Raw genomic sequence first — 20,221 nt, 5'->3', positions numbered from 1 at the left:
GGCCTTCAGTACTATGGCACAAGGAAACACTGACCAAAGCTTTGTAGTAAAAAGAATATATATATTTATTTTATATACATCTAGTTAGAAACATCTATCACAGTTCTTAAAGCAAGTTAAATTCGGTCAAAGAAAGTATAGACAACTCCCTAGTTAAATTGTAGACAAGTTTGAGCAAGAGTGAAAACTGAGCAATTTCTCACAAGGGAGGGAAAGCACAAGTTAAACAGAAATATCTTCTTACACACCCTAGCAACACTTCCCCTACATTTGCGAATCAGTTTAAGCAAGGCAGTACATCGGTATAGAAAATACTTAAATGAAAACTGAGCAAAATGGCATTTCACAAGGTTTAAAAGAGGGGAGGAAAGGGTGGTTATAAGAAGTAGGTGCACCAACACAGTTCTAGTTGAGAAGCAATCTAGAGAAGGCAGTTCTAACAAATTTAGCCAGAGTCAGTGGTACAGGGCAAGGGCCCAGGAGCAAAATGTTCTTGTAGCTGCAGTCAAGTCTTTGGTTAACGATTTTGAGAAGGAGAAGGTGGATGCAGAAGGTGAAAGACAATGTTGAGAGAGGGGCGGTCAACCCAACAGGTAGGTAAAGGATTTAAAACACCTTTAGCTCTAGCGCGAAGAAAGGGCGGCCTGGCGGAACAATGTACCTTTAAAATGAAGAAGTGGCTCCTGCGGTGGCGGTTGTTCCTGGTAGTTCCTGCAGTTCGTGGGATCCAGCAGAGGAAGAGAGGCTCTTGTCGTGGAGGAATGTTCGAGTTACTGCACTACCCAGGGATGAAACCAGCCGTGGTGCTGCCCGACGAATAAAAGGTACGCTCCTTTAAATCACGGTCCGGGTGGACTGGTGCCTGGCTATCCGGCCACCGAGTACAGGGTACTGGTGATTCGACTAAGGCAGGTACGGGAAGGCAATTGGCAAACTGGTTGGCCCCACCAGCTCAAGGGAAGAAGGCTCTTTCAGATGAAGATCTTCTCTCGTTGTGTGGAGAAAAGTGGTGAGACACTGCAGCAGGGCTTCACCGGTGGTTTAGTCGTTGCAGATGCCTTTGGCTTCTCTCCTCTTCGGCTTCTTAGTTCCAGTGGCAACGTCTTGCTCTTCCAGTCCTCAGGACCCTGCTTTTATGCAAAAAGATCCCCATTCATACAGCCTAACTGTCACTCACACAGTGGAGTGGTCATCTTGGTGTGAGACCCTCCAGCCTATCAGGATAGAGTGCGACATGGGTTACTGAGGCAACCTGTCCAGAGGGCCTAACTCCCCCTCCCACACAATGGACCCACCCCAGACTCAGTGGCACCGAAAGGAGGACTTCTTGGCAAAAGCCCGCCAAAAGGACGAACAAAGGATCCCCGACCTGGGTTAGGAGTTTAGAGAAAGACACGAGAAAGAAGTTATATTAAAGTTAATATTAAAATACACCAGTGGTATGTTAGAGGCTGTCAGAAAATGTGGTAGCCTTGAACAATGGGAAAATCCCATAGGAAAATATTTGCGGTCGAATATTTACGGTAGTAACCACTGCCACCAGCCAGAAACATTTGAGAGAGGGGCTGTACGGTACCCACTCGAAAATGAACATAAGGGAAAAACTATTAACCCTTTCCAGTAACTCCATAGTAAGATGGGTTGTACTGGTTTTGTTCATAAAAATTGTCTAGTAAAGTCAATGGGGACTTTACATGCCCTGGGAGACAGTAGTCAGTCCCAGGGTATGGAGTCTATGTTTGGGGGTCGCTACGACACCCCAGTGTCACTGCACGCAGGGTGCTGTGTAACACATGTGAATAAAGATGGTTCCTATGGAGATGAGAGAAAACCCCATAGACATTAAACACAAAAATAGCCTAGAACACACATAGCAAAAATGCCTAGGAGTGGGAAAAAAGAGTCTGACTCTTAGCGGGAGAAAAAAAAAAATTTCAAATCCAGCAAAGCTGCTGGGGGACTCTATAGGTAAGGGAAATTAGCCATAGAATGAGAATTCTCCCTAACAGCTTCACACATGATCAGCATACAAAAAGGTATAATACGTTAATATGTATCACTGATCCACATGGGCCCCACAACAGGTTAACACACACTCATTTCCTACCCAACTCGCAATAACAAATGATTGAAACATTCACCTGTGCTTACTGACTATGGGCACGTAAATAACACAGCCAGTTTTTAGATCAGCCCTTGACAGTGCCCTCCACCACGCAAGGAGTTTCATTAGTCCGGAAAACTGGCATTGACATGTGCATGCCCTACTCGGGCCTCCGAAAACTCTTGCAGGTTTCAAGCGGGAAAATCCTCCTATTGAGTTGGTCACATTTGCTAGACTGTCACCCATCAAATCTGGCCTCGGACTAAGCAGCATTTCTTCTAAATTCAATCACTGATTCTCCGTCACTGCATTTTTTCCACCCAACTATTAACTCCACAAGGTCGCCTTTCTGCTCTGCCATTACAGCCAGTCCTGTGCTTCCCCAGGAGACTAAGTATCACCTCAAGTTAAAAAATGAATCTCAGTTTGGAGGGTAACAGCAAAGTATAGAGCATGCCAAGAATGTTCAGCCATGTTTCACCTCAAAACATGAATTCTATGCCTTTGCACTGCCCGAGTATAGTCGGGATAAAGCAACAGTTTTGTCACACCGCATGCAATGTGCCACTGTTCCTCGCATACTGAAGAATGGCCTCCTTCTCAGCGCAGTTCATGATCATGGCTATTACTGCTCTTCAGTGCGCCCCCTAAAGTTGCTATTTCACTAAGGTGTTGTGGGCCCTTTCTACAGTAGAATTCTTAAGGTCCATTTCCTTCATTAGGAAACTTTGAGAAAAAACAGCCTTCTACCTCAGGCAGACCCTCATATGACTTTTGTGAGTGTGGCATTCAGCTGCTTGGCCTGTTTCCACAAACATCACAGTTCTCGGATACATTGGCCATCTGCAAAAAACTAATAGTTACTCACACTGGTGACTAATGTACTCCTAGTCCATAGTCCCCTTTCCTCCATACTGCATGGGACGTCCCTCGCTAGGGACGGGAGACAGAACCTTTTTCACTAGAAAAAACCTTTGTTGCCTTTAATTTTAGAGGTGTGTGGGTGCGGCCCTGGGAGCATGCGCTCCCCTGACTCCGCCCACGGGAGCCACTCCTCAGTCACCACTGATGCGTCGACAATATTAACATTGCCTAATGACATCAGTATTATTGGGGGGGGGGATGGTGGGACGTATGGAGGAAAGGGTACTATGGACTAGGAGTACGTTAGTCACTACAGTTAGTAACAATTACTCCTACGTCCTGTCCCCTTTCCTCCATACTGCATGGGCGATTACAACTGAATGTAGCCCCAGGGTGGAGAGGTGACCCTCCTTAAGCGAAGAAGTTCCTTCGAACAGTCTGTCCGAAAGCAGTGTCCGAATTAGAGCTTGCGTCCAAACAGTAGTGCTTACAGAAAGCCAAAGGGGTGTCCCCAGGTGGCCACCCTGCTGATGACCTGCCACGAGACCTGCCGCTGGAATGTGACGGCCGTGGCCTTGGCTCCGACAGCGTGGGTGTGCATGTTAGCTGGAAGTGGTTTGTGCTGCCCCTCATAGGCCTTCTTGATGGGCAAAACCATCCACCTTGCTATAGAGGCATTGGATGCCTGATAACTGGGCATCAACCCCCCCGAAGGTGACAGAGCGTCCGACTTGCGGAACTTCTTGGTCCTGTCCAGACAGAACTTCAGAGGGCGTCCGACATCCAGACAGTGCAAGACCACCTGAGCATCGTCCTTAGGATCGGCAAAAAACGTAGGTAACACTAGCTCCTCGTTTAGATGGAAAGCAGAGACTACCTTAGGGATGAAGACGGGATGCGTTCTCAGGACCACCTTCCAGCTTATCTTTGTGAAAAGTAGTATAAGGTTCTGATGCCACCAGAGCCTGGATCTCGCTGAAACTGCGAGCAGAGGTGAGACCCACTAATAAAGCTGTATTAATTGTGAACAATTTGATATCTGCGGACGCCATTGGTTCAAAAGGTTTGTGCACCAGGCCGCCCAATAGTACATTGCGATCCCACAGAGGGTGTGGCTTCTTGATGGGCGGCTAGAGCCTGGTGAGGCCCGCCAGATGCAGCTTAACCACCGGGTTGGAGGAGGAGGAGAAGATCTCCACCTCAGAATTCCTGTAGGTCCCTATGGCTGCCAAGTAGGTGAGGCAGGTATCTATGTGCACCCCTGTGTGAGCGAGGTGTGCTGAGAATGAAAGCACATCGTCCAATGTGCAAGTAAGGGGGTCGATCCGCTTAGAGTCCACCCAGTGACAGAACCTGGTCCATTTACTCTTATACTGGCTCCTAGTAGCCTTGCACCTAGTGCCCTGAATGATGTCCAGGTTAGCCTGAGACAGGCTGAGATGCTTCAGTGTGACCGGTTCAAGAACCATGCGGCGAGGGCTAATTTCTGTGGAGTGGGGTGGATGACCCTGCCCCCCCCCCCCTGCTGCAAGAGGTGGTGAGCTGGGCCCAGTGGCAAGTGAAAGGGTGGCCTGTCTGAGAGGCTGAGGAGCTCTGAGAACCACGGTCTTGCCGGCCACCACTGAGCTATCAGAATGATGCGGAGGTGACACGATTCCCTTGAATCACGGCGCTGGAGCCATAGGAGGAATGACTACAGGCACAGGCGGAGGGGGCATGTTCATAATCACATCCCGAAGAATGGCCCCTATTTGAGGAGATCTCATGAGCGTGAGGAACTTTTAAAAAGAACCTGTCCTTGTAGGCCGTGGGGTGGCAAGTGATGTTTACGGGGTAGCAGGCAGCTGCTGGTGCGTACTCCGTCTAGCTGGTTGCGGGGTAAAACTGCCCTGCGATGCATAAGCTGTAGGCCACGTACCTGGTGGACACCAGTCCCACCTTGTAACTCCTTCTCCCACCTGCACCGTTCCAAGGGGAGGAATCGGACGAGCTGCGATTTTGTCTGGCACGGCGGCCATCTGGTCGAGCTGCGTGCCACGTGCCAAATTCGTGGTGCTTGCCTCAACGGGCCCGGCCTCCTCCAGGACTCTTGGCGGTGGAGCATCAGACCTACCCTGCACCTCAGGGCGGGGCCTGGCAGGCATCTTGCCCTCGACAGTATTGCCAGTAGTGCTGCGTGCAGGCGCCCCCTCGGACATCTGGCCGGTGCTAGGGCGTAGCCCCTCAGGTGTAAACCCGGTAAAAGAACCTTGCGGTCCGCCAGCACTGTCTCTTGAAGGATCTATTGACCCCCTCGGCCTGCCGGCCGGTAGCTGAAATAGCCTCAGTACCAGTGCTGGTGCAAGAACCTGAGGTTCCTCCTACTTCGGCGTTTCTTAGGGAAGGAGTCACCCTTGTGGGGTGCGATGGAAAAAAGCGGCCCTACCTTGGGCCTCGACTTATGTCTGACTAAGTCCTTCAGGTCCTCTGGAGGCGACTTCTCGAAGGGCTCTCTCCACCGAGCTGGTCAGTTCTTCAGAGCATGCGGTGCAAGCGTGTCACATGTGGTACAACCCTCCCAGCCGTGGTCGGGGCCAAGCGTGCGGAGGCAAAGAGCGTGGGGATCGGACGTAGGGAAGAGACCTTTGCTTGCTGGACACCTGCTGAAGTCCGCCGACGTCGACATGCCCCAGGGAGGAGCGTGGAGCCAGTTACCAATTGATAAAAAGAAGACAAAGACAGAAGAAAGTGTCCGGGGAAGAGCGTGTGGTAATACAAGGCCGAAGCCAAACCCAGGAGCGCTGGTTAAATCAGCCCGTTCCCATTGACGCGGAAAAGGGGAATGAGGAGTGGCGGTGGTGGGCAGAGACAGGGGAGCGCATGCTCCCAGGGCCTCGCCCCACGCGCCTCTAAATTTAAACAGTGAGAAGGTTTTTTCTTGTGAAAAAGGTTCCATCTCCAGTCCCTAGCGAGGAACGTCCCATGCAGTATGGAGGAAAGGGGACAGGACGTAGGAGTACAAGGTGTGGACTGTTACATCTAAATTGGAGACCTTAGTTCTCTGCCTGAGCAAACCTCTCAGCCATCTTCTGCAGAGCAAGTTGCAATATGGATACATCGACCCCCAACCTCACCTCACCCATCTTCTGTTGAAGTGCTGCTCGAGATTTATGGAGCATCCCCCCCCCCCCGCGATACATTTGGCCATTTTTAGTGCTACAAATGCAGCATCTGCAAGAACCAGATGTGCAAACCAATCCAGTTTGGACTACCTATTACTGTTGCCCAAGTTTGCATTCAGTCATCATTGCTCATCATTCTACGAGAACATGACACACCAAGATGATGCCTATATATCAAATGCTTGCCTAGCGTCCTACCTGTTCCAAAGCCAGACCAACAAATACTTGATGTTAGGAAAGATTTCATAATTGTATGTCATTTTCCCTCCATGTGTACACCCCCAAACGTTTTGCTGCTGTTTAAACACCAATGACTGACTTTCCCAGAGAAGCACAGCCTTCAGCTGCACTCCTCTGGGCTTTCATTCACTTTTTATGAGGAAACTGACATGCCCTTAAGACAGTCAGTACTGGGAGACTGTTTCCCTTAGTACTTTTCCCATGTTGCAACTTTTGTGCAACATGTAACAAGTGTGCAATCTATCTTACCATACAGCACACTTGGGTCTATAGTCATTTTCCAAAGGCCCTAGATACTCTCATTGGGCTTTTTATGAACTGTACAGGTGTGTCATGGACAGGACTGGTGGCAGCTATCTTTTTGCATTCTTTTTAAACCCTTTTCTGCCATATTAACCGCCTTTGGCACAAATAGGTGGCCTGGCTCCAATATGGCCATGCCACGAGGTTCTTTGTCCTGTCTTGCCCCTTCACCTTCCCCAGGTCGAGTCGACGTGGGTCAGTCCTTATTTGGTCATGCACTTTCCCGCAAAACCCAATGCTTTCGCGGACTTCTGCATGCCTTGTGTGTGTGCCTCGAGGATGTGGGCTGGAACGTCTGAGTCCAATACACATCCTGGGTGCCAAAGAGTTTGGAGTGCCCTGAATGACTGGGACCACCGTGGTCCGTGATTTGTCCGCGTATGGAGTGAGTGTTTGTGAGCCGATCTCCCATTGGGTCCTCTTCGTTTTGGCGCGAAGGGAACTTTGGATAAGAGGAGGCCAAAAACACCCATACCATGTCGATCTCCTGAATTTTCACTGAACAAAGGATAGGATCCAAGTATCCTGGAACTACGAAGCCGAGGAACCGCTGGTGACCCGCTGGAAGGTTTGGCACTCTGAGCCTGCTGTCGTCCCGTGGGACCCCTCTGCATCTGGTCGTCCAAAAGGTCTGCAAAGAGGCTTCGACCCGTTGGAATAGTGGGATCAACTATTCTCGGCACATTCACCGAAACCTGGAAGTAAGCTTTCTCGGAAGTGTCCTGGGCCACCCAGTGGCCTGACCAGCTTACACAGGACATTTGCTCTGTCTCCGCCGTCGTTTCGAGGAGGCCATCGAAACTTGGTATACTGCTAGCTCTGTGTCCCCAGCACCCTCACACCAAATTCCGTACACTTGGCATTCCCAAGTCTGAAGTGAGCGCGAAGACCGGAGTAAATGTGGTTACCGTGTTGCCCTACCGCGGCAACGTCTTTTGCAAGTACGCTGCATTTGTGACCCTCTTGCCCCTGAAGACTGCTGCAGTGAAACTGGCTCGATTCATCCACCTGGAGCGGAGAAATCGCCACTGTCCCATTTGGGAATCATCGCTGTATCTCAGGAATTGAAAGGCGCAGACACGCCCTTTTTTCTTGCATTCCAAAACTGCAACCCGAGCGGACTGAATGCGTGATGTTTGGGTCCAAGAGCGCCTGGGACCAGTGAGTACTTACAACACTAACTGGTGGCCCTGGCACCAAGGGCCCCTTTTACGCATAAGTGGCCCCTGGTGTCCCTCTCCATCCCGCTCTCTGGAACTGCCTCCGCCTTCAAGTGGAGGTTCTCCCTGAACAGTGGGAACTTGTTCTTCATCACCTCATCCACCTTCCAGAGCTGCTAGAGACCCCTGAAGAGACCCTATTTTGGCCCATTGGAACAACTGCGTGCGCTTGCATTGCATGTAATATTGAGCATAAGGCTCCCCTCTTCTTAAGGCTTGGACTGCCTCTTAGTTAGGTGTGTTATCGATGTTGAAAGGGGCCTAAAGACTATCTGCACTGCCTGTTTCCTTCCCATCTAGGTTGTCGACATATTTCGTGCATTTAACCCCTTTAGACCACAATGGTCTTGTATATATATTGTATTGATAGTGTTGTGTTGGGTTACTTGGTGTTACTGTGATTCTTCTGCTATGGTCTATGTTACAAAGGCCTTGTAATGAATGTGTCTATATTTTTGATATAATACCTGTCTGGAGTAATTCGTAAGTGTCCTTGCTCGCTGTGCTCATTGTGGTCTTTCAGTCACCCTCACCCCTCCTGAGACCTAATCTTGACCGCCTGCCATAGCTACCCTGATTGGTCTGTTCTTGTCCAGAGGTCACCCTGTTCCAAGAAACTAGGTTGGCCTTCTGAACCTCTGCCCTCCAGGACAGAGTTCAGAAATCCATCTTAACAATTGTACTAATCAGAGTAGTGCACAATATCACTTATCCCTGGACAACTCACTGCCAGGAGGTGCTGGTACCACTAGTAGTTTATTTGTGGCATGTCAAGTTCCCAGAGTTGGGTCACTATCACCTGGTGCAATCATCATGGGCTCTCAGGATGGGGGCCCAGAGAGCCCCAATACCAACCAATGCTCAGAGTTGTACCCTACTGAGAACTACTGACTCTGACCACCACTTCCTGCAACAACCAGCTGGCTCAGGTGCTTGCAGTGCTGTCCCACTCCTGGACCGTCATCAGCTAATCCGATTGACTCCTGTGCATCGGTTATATTTGTGTACCGTGCAACATGCGGCACTTGGAATCTGCTCACCGCACATCAACTGTGCCAGGCCCCACATTTCCTTACAGTCTCCAGCTCCAGAGATCAAGCGCAATCCCAGGTCTCACCAATTCCACACAAGGCACGTCAGGGCACCCACCAGCAGCAGAGCACAGGGATCACCATCGCTGCCAATATATCTATGCTGCGGCTTGGGGCGCTGGACCCGTCGCTCACTTCTTTATTCCAGCAGCACTCCTCCGAGCCCAGCCACAGGTCTTTAAACACACATGGTCTTCTTCACCATTTAGAGACGTAGGTGCTCAATTACTGTCCGGATCAGCAATTTTAACATGGGGCCCAGGAAGCATCCCGAAATACGCTCTGCTCTCAGGCTAAGTGTGTACGAAAGGGCAAAACCTCTAGACCTAGGAACTGGGGTGAAGACCAGTGGACCTATACAGAAATGTTGCTGGTCATACATTGATAATACATAATTCAGAATTATTCTATACTCCAATGAATGAACCAATACATTTCGCAGTTCAGACATGAAATCAATGTTATGAATGTTCAAAATAAACTACACAACTCAATTGTGAAATTGTCATTCATTGTTTTACTTTATGTGTATGCTATAAGTTGCCAAATATACAGAAATAAAACCAATGTGTTACATTTACAAAGGATGCAGCCTAAACAAACAGGACATTGCCACATTCGTAGTTATGCTCATTCCTGCTTCTATCTAGACAAGTGTAAACCTGTACTAGTGCACTGAGAGTAGAACCAACCATATACACAATCTCAATTCAATTGTGCTTGCTCACCAATTATTGTCGTCATGCCTGAATAAAAAAGGGTCAATAAGCTAAAATACATATCCCAAAGTCTAGTGGTCAAAAGGGATGCATTTGGAAGCGGGGTCTACATCGGCCTGTAGCGCTCAGACTAATGATGATAGACGATTGAAGTTTCGGCGAGGGAGATCCACTGAAATCGCCTTTGTCAGGACTGGGATGGTTCAAGGGACCCTGTCCATGAAAATACCAGCGATAAATTAAAACGTGAGAAAAAATGGGGAATAATACTCCCAGGCGGAATATCCTGAATAATACTCCCAGGCGGAATATCCTGAATGGCTGCCTATGAGATATGAGTTCTGAAAAAATGACTCATTATGAGTTATTTGAAACAAGGCATCTAAGGCAGGGAACACACAACATTGCAGTCCGGGTGTGCTGATCTGCCTGAAATCTGCAAATAAAAACCATGTGGTTGGCAATTTGTGTGTGGATTATATTTTCACCATGGGTTCTACCGCCACCTCAATAATGAACAGATATAAACCACAATAATGACCTCTCGTGGGGAATCTTGTTAAACCTAATTCAGGTCAGGAATATCTATTTACCTGCAGAACATACAAATTGAATTACAAAAATGCCCTATGCTATTTTTCGCTGTGTTGAATTAAATTCAATCTATACGTAAAGATTCCCTGCTGGTGTAAACTCACTTTAGTGTCCTCGTGGATGTATATCCAAGGGACTGGATGGTGCTCGGCTCTTATGAAGGGGGTGCGGCAGCCCTGTTCAGTGTTATTTGAAGCCCCACATCAATGTATGACCGCAAACGGTTACGTGAGGCTTTGATGCACCATTTTGCATTTGCTTATTTTCTTTTGAGAACATCGGAATGAACATTTGTTTGCAGGCAAGTTAGCTTCCGTGAGTAGCTGGTACACAGCCCATGGTAAAAGTGTAAACAATTATTGACTTACGGTAAAAGAAACAACAAAAATCGTAACCATGCTGCAGGATTCTACGGAAAGCTTGCTACTGTTAGGTTTTGATCTGTCTTGTTCTACTGCATCCAAAGTCTCCCTGCTAATAGGTCATCAAACTTCTGGCAGGGGAAACACGTGGAGGGACAATGGACTAACAGTTCCCCAACCTTTCCCCCTGTTTCTGGACCCGCTGAATAGCGGCAGGGTACTGTCTGGCCCGGTCTCGAAACTGAATGTGACCTTTGAGCGTGACTCTACGTCTCGAGAGGTGGGAAGTGCGTCTGTGCAACAAGCCACCAAAAGACCCAATTTGCCTTCTTCTGACTGGTCTTGGCTGGCTAATACCCTTGCATCTCACCCTTCCTCTTAGCAACTCAGACGTTCAAAACATCTTACCAAAGCCATGTTGCATGCTTCATCAACAACTAACATCAACAGGTTAAAACTTCTCTCCTGGAATATTAGGGGGTTCCATCATTTAACTCGTCCTAGCAACTTAAATCTAACTGATTTCGACGTAATAACCCTCAAGAGACATGGTTGAGAAAGCCGCCGACTTTGGACGGTTTTGTTTTGTCTACTGTGGCGGCAGTGAAGGGCGATTTGGGTCAGCCATCTGCAGGCTTACTCACTGCGGTAAAATCAGGTGGTCCCCTGAAACTCCTGAACTCAGTATCCTCCAATCACCATATACAAGCAAACACGATTGCATGGGTCTCTGGTTTGCTTTCATTCAACAGCTCTGCCAGATCTACGATCCAGGTCATCAATGTTTATTGGAATCCTGCAACGATCTCAGATGACTCATTCATAGCTTGTATTGCTTCAAGATTGGATGATTTTTTTATACAAACCAAGAGCTTACATACCTTATTATCTGTGGAGACCTAAATATATCTGACCTTGTGCAGTCTAAGCAGGCCCAACTATGGAATCGTGACGATCTGAAAACTGCCAGACGCGACAAGTGCAACACATTGATGAACTCCAGAGCTATGCACCTCCTCAATGATAACATCACAGGGGACGTGCACGCCCAACACACTTGGCAAAGTAGGGGTTCTTCCTCCACCCTAGACTACATCTACGTGTCAACTAATTTTTTGCCTCCGGTACTCAGTCTCCAGATAATTTCCACCCCTCAGAGTGACCACAATGATGTTCTCCTCGAATGGCGAACCTCTGGCCCGTCAGTTAGTGACTACATTCCGATTGTGGTTGACTCTTGCAATAAGAGCCTTCGTCTGAGGATGTCGGCGACAGGAGTTAGGGCTTTTTCTTCCTCGTTTGCTAAAAACACTCCTACGGTTGATTACTCCCCGCTGCTGGAAGTATTTTGCTCTAGCCCTGCACTCTACTAAAACTGGTCGCCATGCTTTCGATCCTACTTTGGTGGCGAAAAAGAAGATGGGTCCGAAAACGGAGGCGGTTGGCAATAAAAACCAACTCAACTGAAGCACTCAGCAATGCTCAATCAGCTCAGCGTGATTATAAAAACTGGCTCTGCTCATCTAAACATCTAAGATACCAGAAGGAAGCTGAAACCATGCTAAGAACACTGGCGAGTAGAGACGCATGGGCCTTTTGATCACTTATTAAACCAAATGACACCTCTTTAAGGGCAGATCAATCTAACTATCGACGAGGACTCATGGATCAGCCACTTTTCTGAGCTTTATACACCAACTATGGCCGTCGTGGAGGAGGTCTTGTCAGCTACGAGTAAGGGCCCATGGGCTCTCACTTTGAACACCCACGATATAACGGCACGCATTATGAAGCTTAAAACCTCGAGTGACCCGGGTCCTGATGGTCTCACAAATGTTATGCTTCGTGAGCACCTGGAGGATTGGGCCAAGTTCATTGTGTCCTTATTCGATCAGATCATCTCTACTCATCAAATTCCGAGTACATGGAGGAGGATGATGATAGTGGTCCCGATCCACAAGAAGGGGGATCGGTTGGATCCAAGGAACTACCGCCCTATCGCCCTCCGGGACGTTATCGGCAAAACTGTTCGGTATGATCCTTCTGGACAACCTTAATGCTTGGTGTATGGCTACCATGAGCTACGATCAATTCCATTGTGGATTTGTGAAAGGCCTGGGGACGGCTGTTAACATCCTCCTGCTGCAAACCCTGAAAGAAAGGGCTCGGCATCAGAAAACAAAGATCTATATGGTATTTGTGGATCTTGTCCAGGCGTTTCATCAAGTAGACAGACGCCTGCTCTGGTCCAAAATGGAGAAAAAAATCCTGTCCGCCGAGTATACTGGAACCAATCAAGGCTATGCACTCCCATACCACCTTAAGAGTGAAAAAGTCTGCACTCTTGTCTAAAGTAATCAAGACTTTGCAAGGGGTAAAACAGGGGTGTCCGATGGCTCCTGGCATTTTCAAATTTTTCCTGGAAGACTTGCCTGAGGCTTTTCACCTGGTAAGATCATTCCCCACAAAAGTGGGTGGGGTCCGCCCTTTCTCGTCTACTCTACGCCGACGATGTAGTACTCATCGACCAAACGCCGGTAGCTCCACAGCGGCAACTCGATGCCCTTAATAATTACATCAGACAGAATGAGCTCGAAATTAACAAAGTTGAGCTTCGGTACATCTACCAGAGGTAAAAATCAGCCCTCATAGCATGTCGGAGGTGAAAAAAAAATAAAACAATTTCATAAATAAATAATCGAGAATGGTAGACTCCTTCAAATATCTCGGGGTTTGGCTAAGTAACTCCAAGCCGGAAGCCCCCATGTTGTCTTACCTGGTAGGAAAAATGAAAAACTTGACCTCCCAGGTGTGTGCTTTAAACAGGAAATTTTGACGTTTCCCCATTCTACAAGTTATCCAGTTCTATAAAGCAAAGGTCATGCCAACAGTAGTCTATGGGACTGACGCCATGTTTTCCATCTTAGACCCTTTTTGGTCTCATCTCGAGGGTCTCTTCTGGAAGCGTGTTCTTGGGGTCCCACAATCTACCCCAATTGCCATTCTTCGCCGAGAACTGGGCCTCTCGTCATTGAGGTGTTCAGTCATCTGGACGGATGACTGGCCTTGTTTCGCTAAATGTTTTCTCCCCACAGACTCCAAATTTTGGACTTCATCTCCAACGAGTCAAACCAACTACACAACCCATCTCTGCAGGAGTGGTTCAAGGATAGGATCAGTTGCTTAGAAGTTATTGATAGCCATCCTGAACAACTCTTGACCAACCCTAACCAGGTGAAAGAAAAATTGAAAAGGTTTGATTGGATTCAAACACTGCAAGTGGGATCTAATTGCCATCTGGTGATGCATTTACCCTCAGACAACTGGAAGTTGAATAGTGTGTGCACAATCCTGAAACACTTTCTGGACAAAAACTTAAGAGATAACTTTTTGTGAGCCTGGTTGAACTTGTACTCGACCCACGAGATCCAGGCTATTCAAGGATTATCGAAAAGTAACAAGTGTCGCTTCTGTAATCAAATGGACGAGGTTGAAACACTGGCACATATTGTTACAAAATGCACCGGGTTGAAAGAGGTTCGCACATTTTATTTCAGGCACTTATTTTCTAATTTTGCTGCTCATGACCCTCAAGTTTGGTGGTCACGTTTAACTGGTGGTGTGAAAATCAAGTACATTATAGCCCTTGTTCAATTCCTCGAGCGCTTATCTTTTGACTATGGCACACTTAGCTAATTGGTTTAAACAGTTCTTTCTCTTCTACGGTTCCTTGTGAAGCTGTGAATTTTCCTTTTATTCTATCTCTCCTTTTTCTTTTTCTCTCTTTTCTTTGTCATCCTTGTCATTGCTAAAACATTGTTTTACAATTTGAATGCAATAAATAAATACAAACAACAAAAATGGGATTTGTGATTAGGGTGATAGACAGTTTATGTGCAGGGCCGGCCTTAGGGTAGGGAGAAGTATCCTTTTGAAATTAAATGCACTCGCGGGAGCATTTAGCAACAATAGTGTGCTGGCATCGTATTGAGAGAATTACCTCCATGCTGTGACTAAGGAGTGGGCGGGCACCAATTGGCACCAAATTGTTCTTTTTCGGCCCGGGGTGCTGCCATCACTAAGGCCGGCACTGGTTATGTGCAATACCAGTCTAAGCCTTTTCTCCTTTTAGAAAAAAGGTTCATGTGTGCTGAAGGCAGAGTTGCGTTTGTGGATCTATGTAGACACCCAGAAAAGGACAACAATATTATGCCCTAGTTTCACAGACTTCACCATGGTTTATTATGGTGCACATATTGACAGAGCACTTTTAGATGATCAAACAACAAATGCAATAACACATTAAAATATTTCCCTTATTTAAAAAATTACAAGTTTCACTACATTTACACATGTATGGAATGTGCTAAGGATTAACATGCCGAGACAGTTATTTCACCAACAGCGATTTCAGATTTATAGTCAATGTATACTTTATTTTGTACTATTACACCCCCACCGTTAAATGGCACAAATAAGAATAGCAGGGTGGACACAAAGTGTTGTACAAGTATTTTCTTTTCATCAGGTTTTCAATAAGCTATCAAATGGTGGTACTGCAGACACCCAGTGAAAACAGTACGGTGTACATTAACATTCGATGTGGCTAGCCATACGAAAACAAAATACTTAGTACTTCACTCTGTGTCTTCCATAAAGTATTGGTTTTGACAGTTTAAGTTTATGCATGGTATCCAGAACAACCTGAAGTTGGCAAAAGTTTGTCTAATATTTGCTGAAACCAATATTTACAACATTATTTCAGTTTGTTACTGTAAAGAGTGCCCACATACGAATTTCGGAATATACTACAGAAATAAAGCGTGACAATACATAGTGTGTGTAGACAATGCAAAAACCACAGTTGCCTGCAACTTACTATATGGCAAAGTGCCTAATGTTGAAGACACAATGATTCAGATCCTCTGGAGCGACCACCTCATCATCCCCTTCGTGATCATGCTGGCTACACCAACAAACAAAGAGCCTGACAATCTGCCAACTATCATGAAAAGAAACTGGAGAACCATCAAAAATAGCAACCTAACTGAATGACTGGGAATCAACAAACCACTGGCAACAATGGATGAAGCTGACCTTGACAGAAATACAAAACGACTTCACAAGTGGACCACCACAACAATAGACGTGATCTCCAAGGAAAAACCTTTTACCCCATCACGCAAAAGAGCAACAGCAAAATTGTTTACCCCGCTACTAAGCGCCATGAAAAGAAATGACCGGAATCTTGAACTAGAATGGAGGAATAAAAACGACCGGGCAAAGACATTTTAATTTTAACAAATACTCCACTCATACAAAAAGGAAATCCAAAAGGCCAAAAAGAAATACTTCGACAACAGAATCACCAAAGCCCCCAACACCCAAAAAGAACTGTTTCAAATCAAACTAAATGAGAAACCCCCCTGGCTGCAACAACACACTGATACCTTCACTGAAACTATGCAACAACCTTGCAGACCACTTTAAAAACAAAATCAGCACCATCCAACTGATCATACAAAGCAGACCAAACAACCTCAACATGCAGCCCACCCATGCGAGGATCGCCAGAACAAACTCTGAAGCTTCCCCCAAATATCAGCAGAGACATTCGTCAAGCTGGTAAAAAATAGCAACAAAACAGGCTCCTCATGGATCCCTGCCCCGCAGACATACACAAATCAATCCTCACACAAGGAACACCCATGTGATACATCAGAAACCTTTTTAACCAATCAATTTCAAAACGGAAAGTACCACAATCTTTCAAATCAGCATACATCAAGCCGCTAAAGGACACATCAGGCAACATGGAGGACCTCTCAAACTACAGACCCATCTCCAACATCCAGTACCCAGCAAAACTACTCGAAACATACATCTGTAGAATAACACAAGAATTCATAGAAGAACACCAACTGCTGGATCATGCACCAGTAGGCTTCATACCAATGAAAGGAACGGAAACGGCACTGCTTTCAATCTGGGACGATCTAAAGGCGAATGCAGACTCAGACAAAAGCACAGCTCTAATACTTCTGGTCTCTCCGTAGCATTTGACACAGTCAACCACGACATCCTCATCGGGAAATTGGAAGAAATAGGAATCACAGACCTAGTCTCACTATGGATTAAGTCATTCCTAACAAACAGAACAGAAACCATATTGATCAAACCTTTCAAATCCACCTCAAGAGGATCTACCTGTGGAGTACCACAAGGATCATCGTTTTTCCCTTTGCTTTTCAACATATACCTGGCTTGCCTAATCAAGCTCATTAAAAGACACAGCCTCACATGCTACAACTATGCCCACGACATACAAAAAAGTCTACAAAATACAAGACACACAACACACAAGAAGAAAACATCGCTGGAACGCTGCCTACAAGAACTCTACAGCTGTAAGAAATCAAACAACCTTAAACTCAACCCAGGTAAAACAGAAATAATGATCACATCCAAAAGCGGTGAAAACAATCACTACATCCCATGGCCGACGGAACTTGGTACATTGCCAGCTCCATCAACGATAGTAAAGAACCTGGGAGTTTTGATGAAAAAATTAACGCTAGAGCCACAAGTAAATGCTATAATCAAGAAATGCTTCGTCCTCCTACACGCAGCAAAAAGGATCCTACCACTCTTCTCTTTCACTCACAAAACGCTCACCATCATCACTCTCATCACGTTCAGAGTAGACTACGCAACAGCCTATAACTAGGAATGCCAGAACAACTGTTAAAAAAGACTCCAGCACTTCTGAAAACGCAGCGGCCAGACTCCTGCTCAAACCAGGAAGAGCACACATTACACCAGCACTAGAAATGGTACACTGGCTAGCCATAAAACAACAAATCAAGTTCAAATCAATGTGCATAACGCACAGAGCAATCCACAGCCAGGGAGCAGAGTTCCTAAAAGCGAACATAAACATCTACCACCCAACAAGATCACTCAGATCAAGCAACCACATCCACCTAGAACCAAAACCCTACAACAAAAGAAAATTCAGAGGATCATCTTTCTCTCACATGGCACCAATAAACTGGAATGAGTTACCAAAAAACATACGCAACACAAGGGATGATCTTCATTTCAGAATACTACTGAAAACGTGGCTCTTTGCCCCAGAACCAGAAGGAAATGACTCAAACATATATGCAGCGGGAAACAAGAATCCCAAAAAGGGAACCCATCCTTCCTAACTTATCTTCTCTAACAGGAGGGCCAGGGGGGAGGATGCCATTACCGCATACCAATATACCAAAGAGGAAAGGTAAGTAAGCATCTCACTTGGGAATGAGCAAGGAGGGACCATGAGAGCAGGGGGACGATGCCATGTCCACATACTGCTAGCCCACAGAGGAAACATAGGCAGGTAAGGACCACCAACATGGGAATGGGAAGTAAGGGACCCGAATCCTCTAAATTAACCATCGCCAACACCAGGCTGCAGCAACACGCCTGCTTCAACCAGGTACACAAACCACTAAAGTAGCACAGCAGAAAACTGCCCCCCATCATACCTGCCAACTGGACGAACAAACTACAATACCAAACTCAAAGGATAACCACAGATGTGGAGCAGAAAATACGCAAAGACTAAGAGGTAAGAAAAAAACCCACTAACCCAAACTAGAAAACCCCAACTTTCCACATACGATTCTCACACAGAAACCCACACAACCATTGCTCCGCACAGCAATCCGCATGTACTTCACCACACTGCAACACCAGACAATACATAACCTGTAACAGCACATGGACACTCTCACCAACCGAACTCGAGCTCAGCAGACGGTGAAAACCGAACTGAAGTTGCCAACAGGACATAACAGCTCTCCCTCTCCTATTCCCACTGCACCCTACTAACCCCTCCACCCCTCCTCTTTCAGATCCCCCAGAGTGCCTGGGGACCACTCCGGTGGTGACTTTGCGTGGTACAAATACCTTTAACATTAACATAAAAATGAGCATCACAGACTAAAGGGCAGTATCCAACAATGCCTTCACATTATCTTAGAATCTTTCCATTTCTATGTCGCTATACAACATGTTGGGGTCACTGAGGCACAAATCTCACCTACAAATGAATGTTTGAATTGCTCATAAAATTCTCGTACTGCACACTTAGTTGTAGCAATCTCACAACACTGACTTGACTTTACATTAGAATGTTTAAAAACACAATATTAAAGACAGAGGGAGCATAGGTTTTAAATGAGCAGATGGCTAATATTAAAAGACTTACATCTAGAAGCGTGTGAAGATGTTGATCCTGGAAAACACTGTGGAGAAAATCAAGGTCTTTTTCACTGCAATCGGTAAGCGCGTGAATCTCTTCCAAGCTATCCAGTACCTGAGAGACCGCTCCTGTGGGCAAACAAAAAGAAAAAAACACTAAGAGCAAAGGCTTGCGGGAAAAACGACCTTTGGAACAGGAATGTCTGCCTTGCCCATGATTAATTGCAATTGGAAAATTAGCCAATGCCTCGTTCTACCAACTCAATCTTTGAAACATACAGTTTTAAGATTTACCCTTTTATTAAACAAGTAAAGAATGAAAATAATACAATAGTTCTTCACTAAAAGGCTTTGCATTTCACTGCTCGTGCCGAACAAGGGCATTGTGCCAGACCTCCTGAACTGTAATTTATTAAAAGATACTTTTTCGCCCTCAAGACTGCATTCCATTTTAGTGCTAGACATCCTGTCACAGCAGGTTCATACCACGTTCTTTTGTAGACACAAAGACTACAGGTTGTTGCAAAAGCTGAGGTCATTCTGGAAACATGTATGGCTTATAGCGTGTCTGCCTTGCCAATGCCAAGAAGCCCAAATTGGAAAAGGTTGAAAGGTTGAACTGCACAAGGAAAGCAGTTGCAAGTCTTCCTCAGTGTGCAAAGGGAACGCTTTCTTAAATATTATACTTATAGCCTGGCAGCAATGAGGTCATAATTCGTTCAACACTTTTGAAGTAAGAAGGCAAGTACAGTTAATATTCAGGTGAATAAAAAGAAATTGAACATGCATCTGCATTTCAGAGGTTTAAGGGTCTTACAGTTAAGACGTGGCTGGAAAGCACACAAAGATTAGGCAGAATTTTTCTTTTTTCGGGCAAGCAGTATGTACTTCAATGGGCTACTTTTCTTCAAATAGGTGGTCATAAAATATCTAGGCGTTAAAGTTCATGGCAAAAATAGGCAGCTCCATCATTGCGCAGGTAAGCTGATGTTCCCAGCATGCATTCTACACACCGACAGAAACAGTTACCACAGTGACTACTGTACTCCTAGTTCACAGTCTACTTTCCTCCATACTGATGACCCACACCACAATCTCAATGTGTGCTTTCAATTATCAAACAACTAAGCAAAATGTATTTGCAATAGAACTTCCGTAAAATGAGCACAACTTAACTGCTCATGAACGAGACAGCCAAGACAAAGGTAGGGGCAATGTGGGAATCTGGGGAAGTGTGAGAAAAGAGATTTCACTGTACATGGATCCTAGAGGTGAAAGGATTGCCAAACTCTGTGCTAGCGAGAGGCAAACAT

General features: G+C 46.1%; 1 protein-coding gene across 10 annotated transcripts in view; it reads right to left on the bottom strand.

Moving 5' to 3' along the window:
• CASK (calcium/calmodulin dependent serine protein kinase) overlaps positions 1-20,221 on the bottom strand; it is a 2,777,982-nt gene that overhangs the window by 985,619 nt on the left and 1,772,142 nt on the right. For all 10 annotated transcript variants that reach the window (XM_069636511.1, XM_069636508.1, XM_069636509.1 and 7 more), the window contains one exon: positions 18,916-19,037. In XM_069636511.1, coding sequence (XP_069492612.1) covers positions 18,916-19,037 — 122 coding nt within the window. The remainder of the gene's footprint in view (positions 1-18,915; positions 19,038-20,221) is intronic.

Source organism: Ambystoma mexicanum, chromosome 7p (genome assembly GCF_040938575.1).
Source record: "Ambystoma mexicanum isolate Mex_15411 chromosome 7p, UKY_AmexF1_1, whole genome shotgun sequence".
NCBI classification, from domain to species: domain Eukaryota; kingdom Metazoa; phylum Chordata; class Amphibia; order Caudata; family Ambystomatidae; genus Ambystoma; species Ambystoma mexicanum.
Note: the sequence above shows the minus strand (reverse complement) of the source record. Positions and strands in the feature narration are given on the sequence as shown.